At 45.2% G+C, this 15,857-nt stretch overlaps 1 protein-coding gene across 1 annotated transcript in view; it reads left to right on the top strand.

The window, feature by feature from the left end:
- Positions 1–15,857, top strand: part of ALK (ALK receptor tyrosine kinase) — a 737,626-nt gene that overhangs the window by 671,095 nt on the left and 50,674 nt on the right. Inside the window, exon 12 of the mRNA XM_006061052.4 lies at positions 11,575–11,737. Within this exon, the coding sequence (XP_006061114.3) occupies positions 11,575–11,737 (163 nt within the window). The remainder of the gene's footprint in view (positions 1–11,574; positions 11,738–15,857) is intronic.

Genomic DNA, 15,857 nt, shown 5'->3' on the forward strand with positions numbered 1-15,857 from the left:
TCAGGACTCATGATCCCTGCTACTCAAGTCCCTCCCAGAGCAGTCAGCATCCCCAGGCGGTGGCCGACACCAAGGCCCAGGGGCTGCTTGGTGGCTGAAGGAGAGGCAGCACTTCCGCAGGGAGCTGGTGAAGGTGGAGGGAGACACCAAAGCCTGGAAGAGAGGCTGACCTCCATCCCTGGGCAGCGGAGTCTCATGGGTTTGCAGACGCTCCCTTTCCTCTGCTTACCTGTGTCTCCAGCTACTAAGTACGCTTGGGGTCACTTATATGATCCTTACGGCCTCTCCCCTCACCCAGTCCCCCAGGATAGATTTCACTATTCGGGTCCCAACTCTGCCACTTACTTAAAGCCATTCCCTTCTCCTTCCTGTGCCTTTGTTTCCTCACATTAAAAAACAGAGCTTATGTTCTTCGGGTTTCCATCGCACAGGTCTGATGAAAGGTTCACATGAGTGAATCGGTGTCAAGGGCTTAGAGAGGTGCTTGACCCAAAGTGTACTGCATGAACCGTCATGATTTTCCCATTCTAAAATTCAGGAGACATAATCAGAAGGGTTATGCTGCCTGTCCTACCAGTCAACTGCAGAGCCAGGGTTCCCACTAAGTCAGCTCACCCCAAAGTTGTCAGCTTCCATGCCCATTAGGAACAATCCCAAACACCATGCAGCTGCTGACCACAGTTAGGGAGATGCTCCTGCTACATCCAGATTGGCTACATCCATCTTCTCTTTCCACTTCTCTTGCATTTCCACTCGGAGATGCAACTGAGTGTTCAACACAGAAGACATCATTGCTTTCTAGTTAATGTGTTCACAGAGCCCTGAATCCCAGTCCCAGGCGGGGGGAAAAAGTCACACGAAGCTGAGTTTCATTTAACAAGTCTGTACTGGTGCCTGCTCTGTATCAAACCCTGTGCTGGGTGCCTCGGGGCCTGCAGCTGGGGACAATCCAAAGTGCCCCTCATGGAAAATATACCACCCAGAGCTGGGCCCACATAAGCCTGACAGGAAGCCACTGTTACCCCAACACAGGGAGTCTCCAGGTCCCTTTCCAGCATCCCTTCCTGAGCACAGCTAGTAATCAGACTGGTCCCCCAAGCCCCAGCTCTGACTTTATCCTGCCCTGTGGTGCAAAGGTCTCTATCCAAGATTGGAGCATTGCCAATTATGCTGAACAGAGCATCATTTTTGAAGAGAAATCCAGTGTACGTTGAGAAAGCAACGAATCAGTAGTGGATTCACAACTTCCCAATAACCTTCCAACCCTGGGCCCCACTGGAAAAATAGTGCAGCAGCATCCAGCTCTGACAGACTCAACAACGCCTCAGGAACCTCCAGTCTGACGTGATGTGCTGGTTGGCATTATAGCGAAGCTGCAGACAAAATGCCTTCACACCGTGCCACGGCCCTTTCAGCAACAGAGAGGACCCATTGCCTTTCTCTCTCTTCTTGGCTGGCTTGAGAAAACATGTTGTTTTTTCCCATTTGTTTCAGTGAAAGGTTACATAAATGGGAGACAATAAATGATCCGGGAACTCCGATCTCAGCTCGCCTTAGTATCGTTTAGCTCCAAGACCAGCAGGACGCAAAGGCCCCTCCATCAGTGCAGGTGCATTAAGCACCTGTTACTTGGGAAGTCCACTTTTAATTACTGTCCTTCCTTCAGACTTCCTGGTTCTACCTGCAAAACAACCCCACGTCCCCTCAGAGCCTATCCAGCTCTTTGCTTTTTGCAGCAAAGCTTCAGTGATCCTGGACAGAAAGACTTTTTTTTTAATTTGTTTGGGCACAGAACTGAACAGAGAAACTATGACAGGAATGCCTGAAATGCTAATGCTAGGTCCCAAAAGTCAGCTCCTCTTTGCCTGCCCCTCCATTGCCAAGAAGTGGGATCACCTTAGGCTTCACTAATTCAGGGAAGAGAGAGCACAGAGAAGAACTCAGACCAGCCAGGGTCCTCCAAGCTGGATGCTCACAGGAAAGAGGAGGCCAGAGAAAGCACTGGCTTCTGGGGAGGAATTTGGGTTATGCAGATAGTTATCTATTGCTCTGTATCAAATTACCATAGACATAGTGGCTTAAAACAACACATATTTATTATATCAGTTTCTGTGGGTCAAGAAACCAGGTACAGCTTAGCTGGGTCCTCTGCTTCATAGTTTCTCATAAAGTTCCGTAAGGTGTTCACGAGGGCTGGGTCTCATCTGAAAGCTCATCTAGGGAAAGAATTACTCCCAAGTTCATGTGGTTGTTAGTAGTTCCTGGAGAAGCTGTTGATGAGAGAGAGAAAGAGAGACAGAGAGAGAGATAGGGAGTCTGCCAGCAAGATGGAAGTTACAATCTTATGTCACATAGTCATGGAAATAATATCCCATCACCTTTGCCATATTCTTTTGGTTAGAAGCAGCTCAAAAGTCTTGCCTGTACTGAAAGAGAGGAGATTATGCAAGGCTGTGGCCACCAGGAGGTAGAGATCATTCGGGCCCCCTAACAGCCTACCTGCAGTGGTTTTGTATGTGGGAGAGCAACCAGTCACCAGGAAGCTCTGAGAGTTCATTGTGGATTCTGATGGGCCAAAATCTTGGCAGCAATCTTAAGCCTCTCTGTTCAACATTCCATAGACACTCAAATATCACAAAGTACCTACTGAGTGCCAGTCCATAGCCAGATGGAAAATGAATCAGAAAGAATCCTAGAGACCGTGGTTCCAGCTAGGGGACTTCAGAAGAGTCATATAGTCTCAGCCCCAGTGTTTTCTTTATTCCTAAAGTAGGGATAATAATTACCTGCCATGGTTCTTTTTCAGAGCTGGCTATTGTGGTGAGCAAATGAGATCATTTGCTCTGAAAGGTATAAAAGAATATACTAATATAAAGTGTGTGATATTATTATTAACATTATCAAACTACATTGCAGAAAAGATTGGGCCAATTCACTTCTTCATAGATTGCCTTCTATACATTTTCAGTTCATTTATAATCCTCCTCCTCCACCTGTGAGCTGTGCAGTTTTTTATTTATACATAAATATGTGTTCTAGGCATATTTTTCCTTTTTTTTTTTTTGCAAAACTTTCAAACACATTCTAATTTTTGACCTCTTAAAACCAACCATGTTAAGGGAAAAGGGGGACAGCATTTTGCATGTGGGATCCTTTTGTTCAATCGGTTCCTCCAACCCAGTTGATCATCAATTTGTAGATTAAATCCTCACACTCTACTTGGGGGAAACATGTAACTTGAGTGAGGACATAGAAGAATGCCTCCAGAAGACCCACTCCTTAATACAAATTGAAAGAGGGTTTCTAGTCTTTCAAAGCTTGTCAGAGTCCCAGAAATAATGGGGACTCCAGAACTTTCTCCAGGACAGCTTTCTAAACCGATCCAGGCGGTTGGGTCTGAAAGGCCTGATTTGGTTTTTATAGTGAATATTGACAGGGACTTCGTAATAATGTAATAACATATTTTATTCATTTAATTTTTATTTATTATTAAGTGACTGACAGAATAATCCAATTCTGGAATTAAGGTTCATAAGTAAGGAAAATAAAGCACAACTTGGGCTTGTCCAGCAACACAACTGAAAGTCAGAAGAGCTCCCTGAAAAAGAGAAGCACTTCTTTTCCTTCACTCAGATTTCTGACTTGGATCCTACTAACTAGTTCACTCGGTCTATCAGCCAATCAGCTCCCTCAACCATGGAGCCAGGGGTGTGTCCATACTGCTACACAGCAGGATTTGAGCATTTCCTTAGAGACTCACTTAAGCCCACTTAAGCCTCAGAATCAAACCCGTTGTGTGTAACCCCCATATGAGTGAGTCCACAGCACCCATCTCAATATCCAATACTTTATTAACACAGGTCTGGCCTGACGCCAACTCGGGAAATAACCAAAGTAGCCCCGAGACCTCCCTTAACTTAATTTTTACAGTTCTGCTTTCAGGATAGTGTTTTTCCTGTGACATTTCTTCTCTCCCGTGTTACTCACTTTCCCTCAGGGAACAGAGGATGGCTGAGAACACAAGAAGCCATCACAGGAGCCATTAAAAACTGCCTCAGATGGCTGGGTGTCAGAGCTGTTTAGGGTAATTCAGTCCTGAAAGCAGCTTTTATCTCAACAGCCCAGACTTGCTTCCCTGTTGATGGGGAGCTGGCTCATTCCAAGGGTCTTCTTCATAAAGGGATGTCTGCTCCCAGCAGAGAGGGATGTGGGCCTCTGGTCTTTGCTCTCCGGGTGACTTCAGCTTCTGCAGGCATCCTGCCCATCCAGAGGGAGTGTGAGGCCCCTAGGAGACAAGGATGTAAAAGTGAAAACAGATGGTTCTGTGAGCATGTCTAGTACGAAAGTCAGAGCGGCTGTTATTGTTACCACTGTTACCCACTCCTAACGTCTCATCATCAAAACAGAATAAGAGAGAAATGACCAGGAAGCAATGCATGAACAAACAAGGCACGTGTGTGTGTGTGTGTGTGTGTGTGTGTGTGTGTGTGTGTAGATACAAAATAGTTCAGTGTGAGAAACAAGCTAGAACAACATGGAAAATTGATCAAATGAAATAATGCTGTAAAAAGAATAAATGTGATGGTCCCCTCCTCACTTTTCTCTATAATCACAAGTCAGCTGTTAAACTTTTCTGCCTGGTTGACCATCTTATGAGATAAAAGTAACAGTTCTTCCCCATTCCCTATCTACTGATCTAACATGTTTTAAAGACACTAAACAAACTGGAGAGTGGAAGTGACCCATCAGCGTACTGTAATTCAACACATTGAAATAGAGGGCCAAAGATTCCCAGTTCTGTTGGTGAAAAATCACAACAACATCCTTTTACCTGAGGTTAGAAGATTCTTCTAGTACGCTCCACCATCCACCAAATACAAGTATCAAATGTGAATACATTCCAAAACCCTGAAATAAAGATTTTGTGCATCTAGCTACCCCTCAGTCTAATGCACAGAGATTCTCTGTGCTTTCTCACACCCTCACCCAACACTAGATACCAAATAAGACTAATCATAGAACATCCTGAAGCCCTAAGAAAGTAAACCTGACAATAAAGAGAGAAGAAAGTGAGTTAATAGAAAATATTTATGTCTACAGTCATCATCAACTCAAGTCCAAATGGCAGTATCATGAAGAAGTTAAATTATACTCAGTGGGCTGTATCAAAAAAAAAAAAAAAAGGCAGAATATGATGCAACAGTAAGTTATAGACCACAGTCACTGGGGATGTCCCCGAGATGAAATCTAAAAAAAAAAACCCCTGCAGTTCCAAGAGTAGGAATAAAAGTGAGGAGCCTGACCAGAGAGATATCAAGTGATTCCTAAATTTAAAAACAATTTAAGGATCCTGGAACGATGCACAGCACCTTTGGTGGTAACAGCATATTTTTTTTAACCTCTCTGAATCGCTATGCAAAAATTGAGCAAACATATATCAAAACTTAAAACCCATGGATATTTACAGCAAAAAATTTTTGGTAAGGTAGTCCCTTCCAACTCTCAAATACAAAGGAGGGAGGACAAAGTGCCATAAAGTGTATGCGTAACTAGAGAATATTCTAATTCCATTATCACCTTTGTTCTTGAGAAGCAAGATTTGCAGTGTGGAAAAATAAATACAGATGTAATATAGAAGAGATTAAATTAAAAACCCTCTAGTCCTGAATTTGATTTGGAACTGTCAATGTAAACTCATGGATACTTTGTCATATAAATGTGTACACACACACACACACACGTGTGTATACAGCCTACGTATTTCCTAGCTCTGTCCACTAAAAAGCCTAGAAACAATCACACACACACATGTGTATACATCCTGTGTATTTCCTAGCTCTGTCCACTAAAAAGCCTAGAAACAATCACAAACCCACTAGCAATAAGTCTCTATAGCACCCAGATTGTATACTTAAAATCTCTTTTTTCAATAAAAGAAACCAAAGTTTTTGAAAAATGGCTGAGCCCAGGTCTGGCTAAGGATCATTTCATCACACCAGATAGCAAGGGGCCAAAGGACACAGCTTAACTACTAAATAACAACAACAACAACAAAAAAAGAACTCAGGACACTACCACTCACCAAATATGTGACAGTTTGAGCTATTAAGAAATAATAATTATTAATTAAAACTCAAAATATGTTTAAATTCATGTAGTCATAGTGATATACAACTAGTCAACTTCAGAGCATGGTAGATGACCAATTCATTACGTTGAATGCTCCAAACAAGGAGAAAGAACGGAGCATTTATCTGCCTTCCCTATATGAACTGTATCACTGGGCAACCAAATAGTAGGTGAGAAGAAGCACCTCTTTAAAAATATATTCCAACTAATAAATATGGAAAAAGGATATAATCTGAATATCATAATTTTGCAACTCTCAGTAAATAAACATATCTAGGCATTATGCTTCAACAACTGCTAACATCAAAAAAAGACAGAAATAATCAGACATTGATCTGGCATCTGGAAGAGGTTGCTGCTCCATTGTTTAAAGAGTTAAAATGTTTTAACCTCACAATAGCAACAGTATATATTGTTTTCATTTTTCCCTGATAAGGCAAACAGCTGGTTAATTTTCATCATGTACTCACAAAAAGGGTTACTTTCTCCAATTTATAATAAAGAATAGCATCATATACATTTATAGATGGTGAATGACTGTATTTGCTTGGATTTGGGGTCATTATTTAGTTTAGTGGGATCTACAGTGGCATCATGGTTCAGTATGCCACAGCTCCCATAAAGTTCAGCTCAGTCAACAAATATGGATAAAATTCAATTCCATGGATCAGAATCAAAATAGTATAAAAGATCCACAGGAGCCATTGAGCTCACTTCCATGGCACAACCATATAGGCCTTCGACGTGAGGCAGATCCTTATTATTGTGATTAATAGTGATAGCTGAGAACTTATTTTCCTTTGTATCACGCTTTATTTCTTTGCATTCAATTGAGCAGATGAGATGGCTTAGGAACAGTAATAAAACCAGCACAATCATTATCTAGCCTATTTTTTTAACATTGTGCTGTATATTGCTAATTGATTTGTTTCTTCTTGGAGGATGCTACAATACAGTTAAAATGAAACCCAGTGCTTAATGGATTTTTCTTTACTCAGCTGTCTATAACCATTCAGTATTTTGATGTTTGTGGGTTCTTTACACAATTTAGAGTGAGTGAGTATTAAACTAGGTTTCCAGTGTGTGGTATAAGTGAGAACAAGATAAAGCAGTTCTTTTTTCTCTCTTTCTGTCTCTCATAAATGAGTTTTAATATAATAGTTTGGTTTTTGTTGTTTTTTTTTTAAGTAAGAGAAGAGGAAAGAGCTGGGCTTCTTTCCTCCCTGGCTTCTTCCCTCCCATGCTTCCAATCCAGGCTGCTCCTTGGGGGCCATCTAATCCTCCTACAGCTCCATGGAGCCCCAGGGATTAATGTAGACTCTCAGCTGGGGAAATGCGAGGACCCTTGGACTCTCAGATTGGCAGCTCACATCAAGCCCACCTCACTGCCAGTCTCACTATGATCTTGATCTTCTCTTTAAAAACCAAGATTTTACCTCGTTGCTTTTTACCCAGTCCCTCTCATATGTCTGCTGGTTGATCTTGTAAACACTCCAGTTACTGGAGTCTTTTAACAACCCCTGGCTCCCCATGACCTCTCAGGGGACCAGAGTCCTGACACTGATCACCTGCTTTCCCTGGTTTGGGCCTATGACTCCAAAACCCACACTCTGCTAGGCTAAGCCACTGTGGTACCTTCTAGAACTGAGGGTCTACCTACCACATACTCTGAGCGACTCACCTCTCCCCTCATGGTGGCCTGCCTGCTCTCTGGGCCTGAGCAAACTTGTTTGGGTTTAAGTGAGCCCTGGGCTCATGGATTTATAAGGAAAATAAAACCAGACTCACAGCAAGTTTCCATGAGGATTTTATGGTAGTTGCAGCACTTTTTTAAGTCTTGAACTTAAACTCTGAAGATCCATGTTTAACTCCTAGCTTGACTATTTATCCACTCTGCACACAGCAGTCTGGCTCTTCTGGGAAAGTTTTCACAAAATGCAAATATTGTCCTTCCTCCATACAAATCTGAATCTTCAGGGCCCTGGAACTGGTATTTTTAAAGGTCCTTAGGTGGTTTGGGAACCACTAAATTCAGAGATCTCCAGGGTCGTCCCATCTTGCTGTGGCATTCTATGGTGTCTATGAGATTCCAGGCAGATGAGCAAAGAGAACCAACAAGATGAAGCTTCAGCAAGGCAAGCCCATACACAGCAGAAGCAGGACAGCTCTTGTTCAATGAGCAATAAACTCAGAAACCCCATACCCCTAAGAAGTGCTGCTCAAGGGACACAGAAATTAATTCCAAACAACCTTGGGCAGATTTATGAGAATCAGAGCCATCGAAGGGAGCAAAGAGGACCTCCATGCCTCAAAGGCTGTGAGCGCAACAGACCTCGGCTGGATGAATCATGGGTCTGACCTGGGATGGCGAATCCTCATTCTGCGGAATCCACTTCAGAAAGAATTCCCACTCTGGACCTTTGCATCTGCAGTCGCTGCAAATGAAAACAGAATTTTGCGTATATAAACCACCTGAGACTAATAATATCTGTCCAGTGAGTTGGGAAAATACTGTTCCTTTTATTGAGAAACAGCCTTAGAGTCCCTTCTTTATGGACTGAGGAATGTAAATCTTGAGACTGGGTGTCTCTGCTTTCCTACAGTCAAAAATTGAACAGGAAGTTACACACTTAACTATATTCTCTATGCGTCTCTAATGCATAATGTTCTTCTAATGGTCATCATTTAATACTCACAGCACATCTAAGTACTGGGTATTGTATCTCCACTTGTTCAGCTTAAGAAACTGAGGCTCAGACAGGCTACAGGGTTTACCCCAGTTTTCACACCTCCTCAGGGGTAAAATCCAGTGAGAAAAGTTGGCCCATCTGGATTCAAAGCCCATGCCCCTCTTCCTACCTCATCAGATGCCCAACTTGGCCAGGAAGTAGAAACCCAGACTCTCTGAGAACATTTCAGAACCTTCAGAACAGTGTTAAGCGAGGCTGGCTTTAGAAGAGGTCCTGCTGAAGACAGATGCTCAGGTAGGGTGCCAAGTCCATGCCTTCTTTTAGCTGTCTTTCTCAGCACACTCTCCAGGGGGAAAAAACATATTTATGTCTGAATTCTTTGGTTTCCAGGACCGAATAACTTAATGAACCACCATGCTTCTGCCCCAGATTGACAAGGCTGCCCCCAAACCCAGGCTGCTTGCTATAGGCACAAACTGACCTGCAGAATAGACTTAGAGGAGATAGAGACCATGGGGTGGAATGGACTTTTAAACTTCTTTTCTGAGCTTTTCTTTTTCTTCCTGCTCCTACCCTCATCCCCAGTTCACTGAGTTTAAATTCCTAGGTGCTGTTGGCAGGGGGATCCATATTCACAGAAAGCCTGGCCACATTTCCCATTGTCAGGAACAGCATCAGACTTGGGTTGTAGGCAGGAGTCAGCAACATAACTTATTACCTTTTTAGAGTTTTAGATTTTATAATAACCTTTCATACCCCTCATTTCCCTTTAATTCTCATACCAATCTAGCCCCTTTCACAGACAAAAAAGATGATCAAGGTCCCATAATCAACAAGTGATGAGGCTGCTCCCAAGCCCAAATGTTCTTGCTGATTTCAGAGTTCATGACCTTACCACATCTCCCCCTGGCACAGCCCACACGTGTAATTTGAGCACTGGAGAGGGTGAAAAGTCAACTGGCCATGACAGCTCTGCTGAAAAGCTTCCAGTAAAGAGTCAGTCCTTTGAATTAACAGATTACCCTCTTACAATGCAAACAGATGAGAAAATTAACACTCAAGCATTCACACCAAAGATGAATGGACTCATCACCTTCTTGCCCTTGAAACAACCTTCAGAAACCAAATAGAAATCAACATCTTTCTTTGCAGAAAATAAAGCCAAGAAAAGTCCTGAGGGCTCAGTATTGAGTAGCTGTGTGTGCATTGGAACCTCAACTAGAACTTTGCTCTCCTGACCCCGGGCTGGGGCAGCATCACAAAAGCCCACTGCAACCAGCCTGGTTTTTAGATTATCACAACTGCCCCCGTGTAATCTCAATCTGATTGCTGATAATTAGCAACCCAAATTAACCTTTCATTTTTGCATCAAATTAGTTGAAAGTCATCAAAAAGAATTTTATGTTTTAGCGAACAAAGCTGCAGCTACTGCTGCTGTTAAGTCACTTCAGTCATGTCCGACTCTGTACGATCCCATAGATGGCAACCCACTAGGCTCCCCTGTCCCTGGGATTCTCTAGGCAAGAACACTGGAGTGGGTTGCCATGTGCTTCTACAATGCATGAAAGTGAAAAGTGAAAGTGAAGTCGCTCAGTCGTGTCTGACTCTTTGCGACCCCATGGACTGCAGCCTACCAGGCTCCTCCATCCATGGGATTTTCCAGGCAAGAGTACTGGAGTGGGGTGCCATCGCTTTCTCCGAGCGAACAAAGCTATATACACCCAAATTAATTTTTTCATAATTTTCTGTAGGTAGGATTCGACTTCATCTCTTTAAAGGGAAATAATTTCTCCAATCTTATAATGAGATTTTTGTATTTTAAGTAAAAGTAACTTTACCAAGAGCATATTTGGGGGGAAAGTTTTTATAGATCTAAACACACTAGAATTCCCGCCAGGATGAAATCTGACAATTCTCCAAGGTCCAGCCTGACTCAAAGATAAAATGTAAGGAAATGGTCCAGCGGCTGTGGAGGGGTGGAGGTGTGCTGAGTGTTCCGGAGACACCCCCTAAAGGCCACCGAAGAGCATTGGGTGCTCTGGGTGAGGACAAACCTCCAGACAGTGGTGAGGGGCTTGGAAAAGGAGGACATGCGTCAGAGGCACAAGTGATCCATTTCCTACTTTTTACATTAAATAGAGAGCACAGAGCTGTTTCCAATGTGTTTCCAAGCACAACCAATGAAGGGAAGGATGGCATGGAGCTGACTCTGTGCCCAGTTTACTCTTTCGATCTTCTTCAGGCTGAGAGGATCCTGTATGCGGAAGTCAGGTTAGATCCAGTCACGGTAGCACACATTGAGCACCTCTTGTTTGCCTAGCACTGTCCTGGACCTGTTGAGAACCAGGAGAGGACCCAGCCCCCACTCATGCCTCTCACCTGAGAGGAGTCTTCTCTCCCTCCTCAGAACTCTCACGGTGCAGAGTTAGCTGGACCCTTCTGTGACTCTTTCCCTTACTGGCCTGTGTTGTTGCATCCCTTTGGGTCTCCTTTTAGTTGCCTGTAAGTCTGTGAGGGCCAGGGTCCTAGTCTGCTTCATGTGTGTGTCTCTACCTCTGGTCCAGGGCCTGGCACACAGCAGATCCTCACAGAAGCTTCCAGTTCAAATGACTGATTAGTGTTGCTTGCCCCAGCCTTGGTGCCGTCTTGGAACAGGGGCTTGGCACCATGGAGCCAACGGCTCAGAGGCGGCGAGGGAGACCCTGGAGAGGGAGGGCCAGGCCGAGCGACTGATTGCCTTTCCTCTCGTGCGCAGTTCACTGGCTGTTCACCACATGTGGGGCCAGTGGGCCCCACGGCCCCACGCAGGCCCAGTGCAACAACGCCTACCGGAACTCCAACCTGAGCGTGCTGGTGGGGAGCGAGGGCCCCCTGAAAGGCATCCAGACTTGGAAGGTGCCAGCCACCGACACCTACAGGTGGGTATGGAGGAGGGGAGGGTCAAGGGCAGACCCGCCCTCCTGAGGAGGACTAGGGTCCTGCCTGTGGGTGCATGCCTGACCCACTGGGGTGCCCAGGCAGGCCAAGGCCAGAGACTCTGGCCCACATTGGAGGTGAGGGCTGGAGACGGGGAGACTGGGGATAATGGAATATGGCAGGAAAGGTAGCTCTGTCCTCTGTCTGCCAGGCGCCCACACCACAGACCATTTGTGGAGACGATATGCATGCATGAGCTAGCTTCAGAGCATTCTCTAGTTTTATTAATAATTATAATTTGAATGGGCAGTTCTTTGACTATTACTTCATGCTGTTCAAATGAGGCAATGAATGTCAAAATGTTTGGGAAACAAAAGTATGATACACATGAAAGATGTTTCTTATCCTTGAGCCTCCTTTCCTGGGCCTTCATTGTTTGCTAGTAAAGCAACTATTCTTGAATTCTCATCCCAGGCCCAACCCCCGCCTTAGAGCATTCCACTAGAGCAAGGCCAGGCTGAGGGAGGCCCAACTCCAGCGGACAGGCAGCTAAGCCAAGCTAATGGCAAGGCTTCTAACCCTGAACGGGCATCGTAATGACAGGAAGGCCAGTTATTTGCATGAACGATGGCATAGTTACGCTTCCTATTTGCGCAGCCCAGCCATGTACAAGGCCCAGATTGCTGGCCCTACTCGCAAAGTAAAAAATTGAAGGTGTTAGTCACTTAATTGTATCTGATTGTTTGACTCCTCTGTCCATGGGATTTCCCAAGCAAGAACATTGGAGTGGGTTCCCATTTCCTTCTCCAGGGGATCTTCTTGACCCAGGGATTGACCTCATGTAGGTCTCCTACATTAGCAGGCAGATTCTTTACCATCTGAGCCACTAGAGAAGCCTCACAGAGTATGATTGTATAGGTCTGGAGTGGGGCCCAAGAATATGCATTTCATTTTTTTTTCATGCTAAACATTTTTATATTAATGAAGCAAATATGACAACACATTGGCATTTACTGGATGCAGGTTGAGGAGGGAGACCCAAGTGGTATTCACTGTACTCTTGGAATCCATCCACACATTCGTTCATCGAGAATATGAATTTCTAGCAAGTTCTCAGGTGATGCTGATGCCACCCCCAAAAACCACTGGGTTCGTCACACCCCAGACTGTCATCTTCTCACAACTGGATGACAGGGGCAAGGTCAATGCCGCAATCCTCCTTTTACAAAGGAGGAAACTGAAGCTCAGAGTCAGGAGCCTCCTCAAAGCCACGGGGTCCAGAAATTGCCTCCAGGCCCAGACTTCTGAGGCCCAGCCAGTGGAGGCTCCTTGCACAGCACATGGCTGGGCTGCGTAAACAGGAAGCATAATTATGCCATTGTTCATGCAAATGCCCCTCCCCTCCCCTCCCCAGAGGGGAGTGGAAAATGAGCTGCTTCCCTTCCTGCAGCCCCCAACCCCACCCCCATACAGCCTCAGCCCCCAGGGAAGGAAAGGAGCTTCTCAGGTTGCCCTGTTTTCTGTGCAGTCCCACCCCCTGGGACCTCATGTAAATGTGTTCTGGGGAAACCCTAAGTGCTTTTTAAATGACATTCTGGGCAGGAATGCAATAACAAGGTTTGGCTGCAATGAGATTAGCAGCTCCAGGTCCCACAAATCCCCAGTAAATGGCCAAAGACTTCCGGCTACCCCTGCTCCTACCACACTGAGCAGGCCAGGCCTCCCTTCCTGCCTGGCTGATTTTCCAGAGGTCACCCACTGTCCTAGAGAGAAGAGGATGCATATCTGTTGAGGACCCACTAGGTATTTCTCTTCCTTGTAACAATGAGGTAGATGTCATTATTATTGTTTTTATCTGTATTCCCTTGTTTCCATATGAAGAAACTGGAGTCAGGAAGTTAAGCAACAGATTTAAGGCCACACGTATGTGTGTGCATGCACATGTGCTAAGTCACGTCAGTCGTGTCTGACTGTTTTTAAGAGTCGAACTGTAGCCCACCAGCTCCTCTGTCCATGAGATTCTCCTGGCAAGAATACTGGAGTGGATTGTCATTTCCTCCTCCAAGGGATCTTCCTGACCCAGAGATCTCACCCTCATCTCTTACATCTCCTGCATTGGCAAGTGGGTTCTTTACAACTGGTGCCACCTGGGAAGCCCCCCTACTGCTGCTGCTTAGTGCTGCTAAGTCGCTTCAGTCGTGTCCGACTCTGTGCGACCCCATAGACGGAAGCCCACCAGGCTCCCCTGTCCCTGGGATTCTCCAGGCAAGAACACTGGAGTGGGTTGCCATTTCCTTCTCCAATGCATAAAAGTGAAAAGTGAAAGGGAAGTCGCTCAGTCGTATCCGACTCTTAGCGACCCCATGGACTGCAGCCTACCAGGCTCCTCCATCCATGGGATTTTCCAGGCAAGAGTACTGGAGTGGGGTGCCATCGCCTTCTCCGGAAAGCCTCCCTAAGACCCCCCTAAAAAGGCCCCCTCAGTGACAAAGATGGAATTTGAACCAAGGACCCTCAGGCTCAAAGTCTTTGTGTTCCCTACATTAAAACTCACATCTGGAGTCTGAGACACAAGAAACAGTAAATGGGGGCAGGGGGATCCATAGGACCCACGCAGCGCCCACCTCCCGGAAGCCTCCAGAAATGAGAGCCTGGGAGGGGAGGCCCCACTGCCTGAAGGGAGACTGGCCAGCCCAGCACTTGATGTAAATCCCCACATATGAAAAGCAACATGAGGAAGGCGGCAGAGGACTGGCAAGGCAGACAGAGACCTCAACAGTTACCTCCAGCAAGACCTGCTGGCTCATCCTTGCCCAGGGCGACTCCCAAGTTAGACTGGCTCCAAGTCCCCTGAGACTTACAGAGGTCCTCTAAGGCTGTGTTTCCCCTGAGACAGGGTGAATCAGACCCACTTCCAAACTTGGGCAGGTCACTGAATCCCTTGAGACTCTGTTTTCCCATCTGTTAAAGGTGAGGGTTGGGAGTTGCTGACACCTGTCCAGCTGGTTGCAAAGATCATGTACAAGTATGTCACACGTGTCCTGTGCACGATAGGTGCTGCCCAGCCCAACATCTGCAAGAAATCTGCTGGAGTAACCATGGTGTCAGGCAGTGGCCAGACAGCATTTCCAGAATAATAGTAGTTTCCAACTTCTGTGCTTCTGAGGACTTTTTTCTGGTTTTTTGAAAGATTATGCCTGCCAAACTACACTTATTAAATAATAATTAATTCATTTCCCCATTTTTTAGTAATCACAGCCATATCTAAGTCTAGCCAGGTTTCTGATCTACATGAATTGCCACAATATCACCACCCTGTGTTGCTATAAGCCCAGCCCAAATGGGAGAACTGTTTCCATTTCTCTCTTTGGAATGTTGAGACTAGCTAGCTCGAAGCCCCTAGCACTGCCTACTGCACACTCATCAGAAGCACACACAGGAGCTGTTTTTCTGTTGAAGTGAGACACTGAAATGCTCACATTGCTAAAGGGGACTTTTTTGAACTGACCTGAGAAACACCATATCAAAATGAAAGAATCAAAACCCCAAAATGTTTGGTTTGGGTTTTGCTGTTGATTCCTTGTTTTTTAACCCAACAAAGGCTGTTACAGATATTCTTGACCCTCATTTAATCCTTGACCTTAGATGAGGCTCGAAACTTGGACAATAATGTCTGTTAGTCACATAAAGTCGCATCAAAGAAGCAGACCATTTAATGACGTGCTATAAATCATTACAGCACATCAAAGTGCCATGCGTGCATGCATGCTTAGTCGCTTCGGTCGTGTCTGACTCTTTGCAACCCATGGACTATAGTCCACCAGGCTCCTCTGTCCATGGAATTTTCCAGGCAAGAATACTGGAGTGGTTTGCCATTTCCTCCTCCAGGGGAGCTTCACAACCCAGGGACTGAACTTGCGTCTCCTGCATTGGCAGGTAGATTCTTTATCCACTGAGCCACCTGGGAGGCCCCAAAGTGGTATAGACTACATCAAAATGTCCCCCAGTCAGAATATCCAGGTTGAGGGGTCAGGTGCCTTTTTTCTGGAAGATATTTTCTCCATAGTAACTAGTACTAATCCTTATTTAGTAAGTACAATTCATCTGGTGAAACAAACAGGA

Source organism: Bubalus bubalis, chromosome 12 (assembly GCF_019923935.1).
Source record: "Bubalus bubalis isolate 160015118507 breed Murrah chromosome 12, NDDB_SH_1, whole genome shotgun sequence".
Lineage (NCBI taxonomy): Eukaryota > Metazoa > Chordata > Mammalia > Artiodactyla > Bovidae > Bubalus > Bubalus bubalis.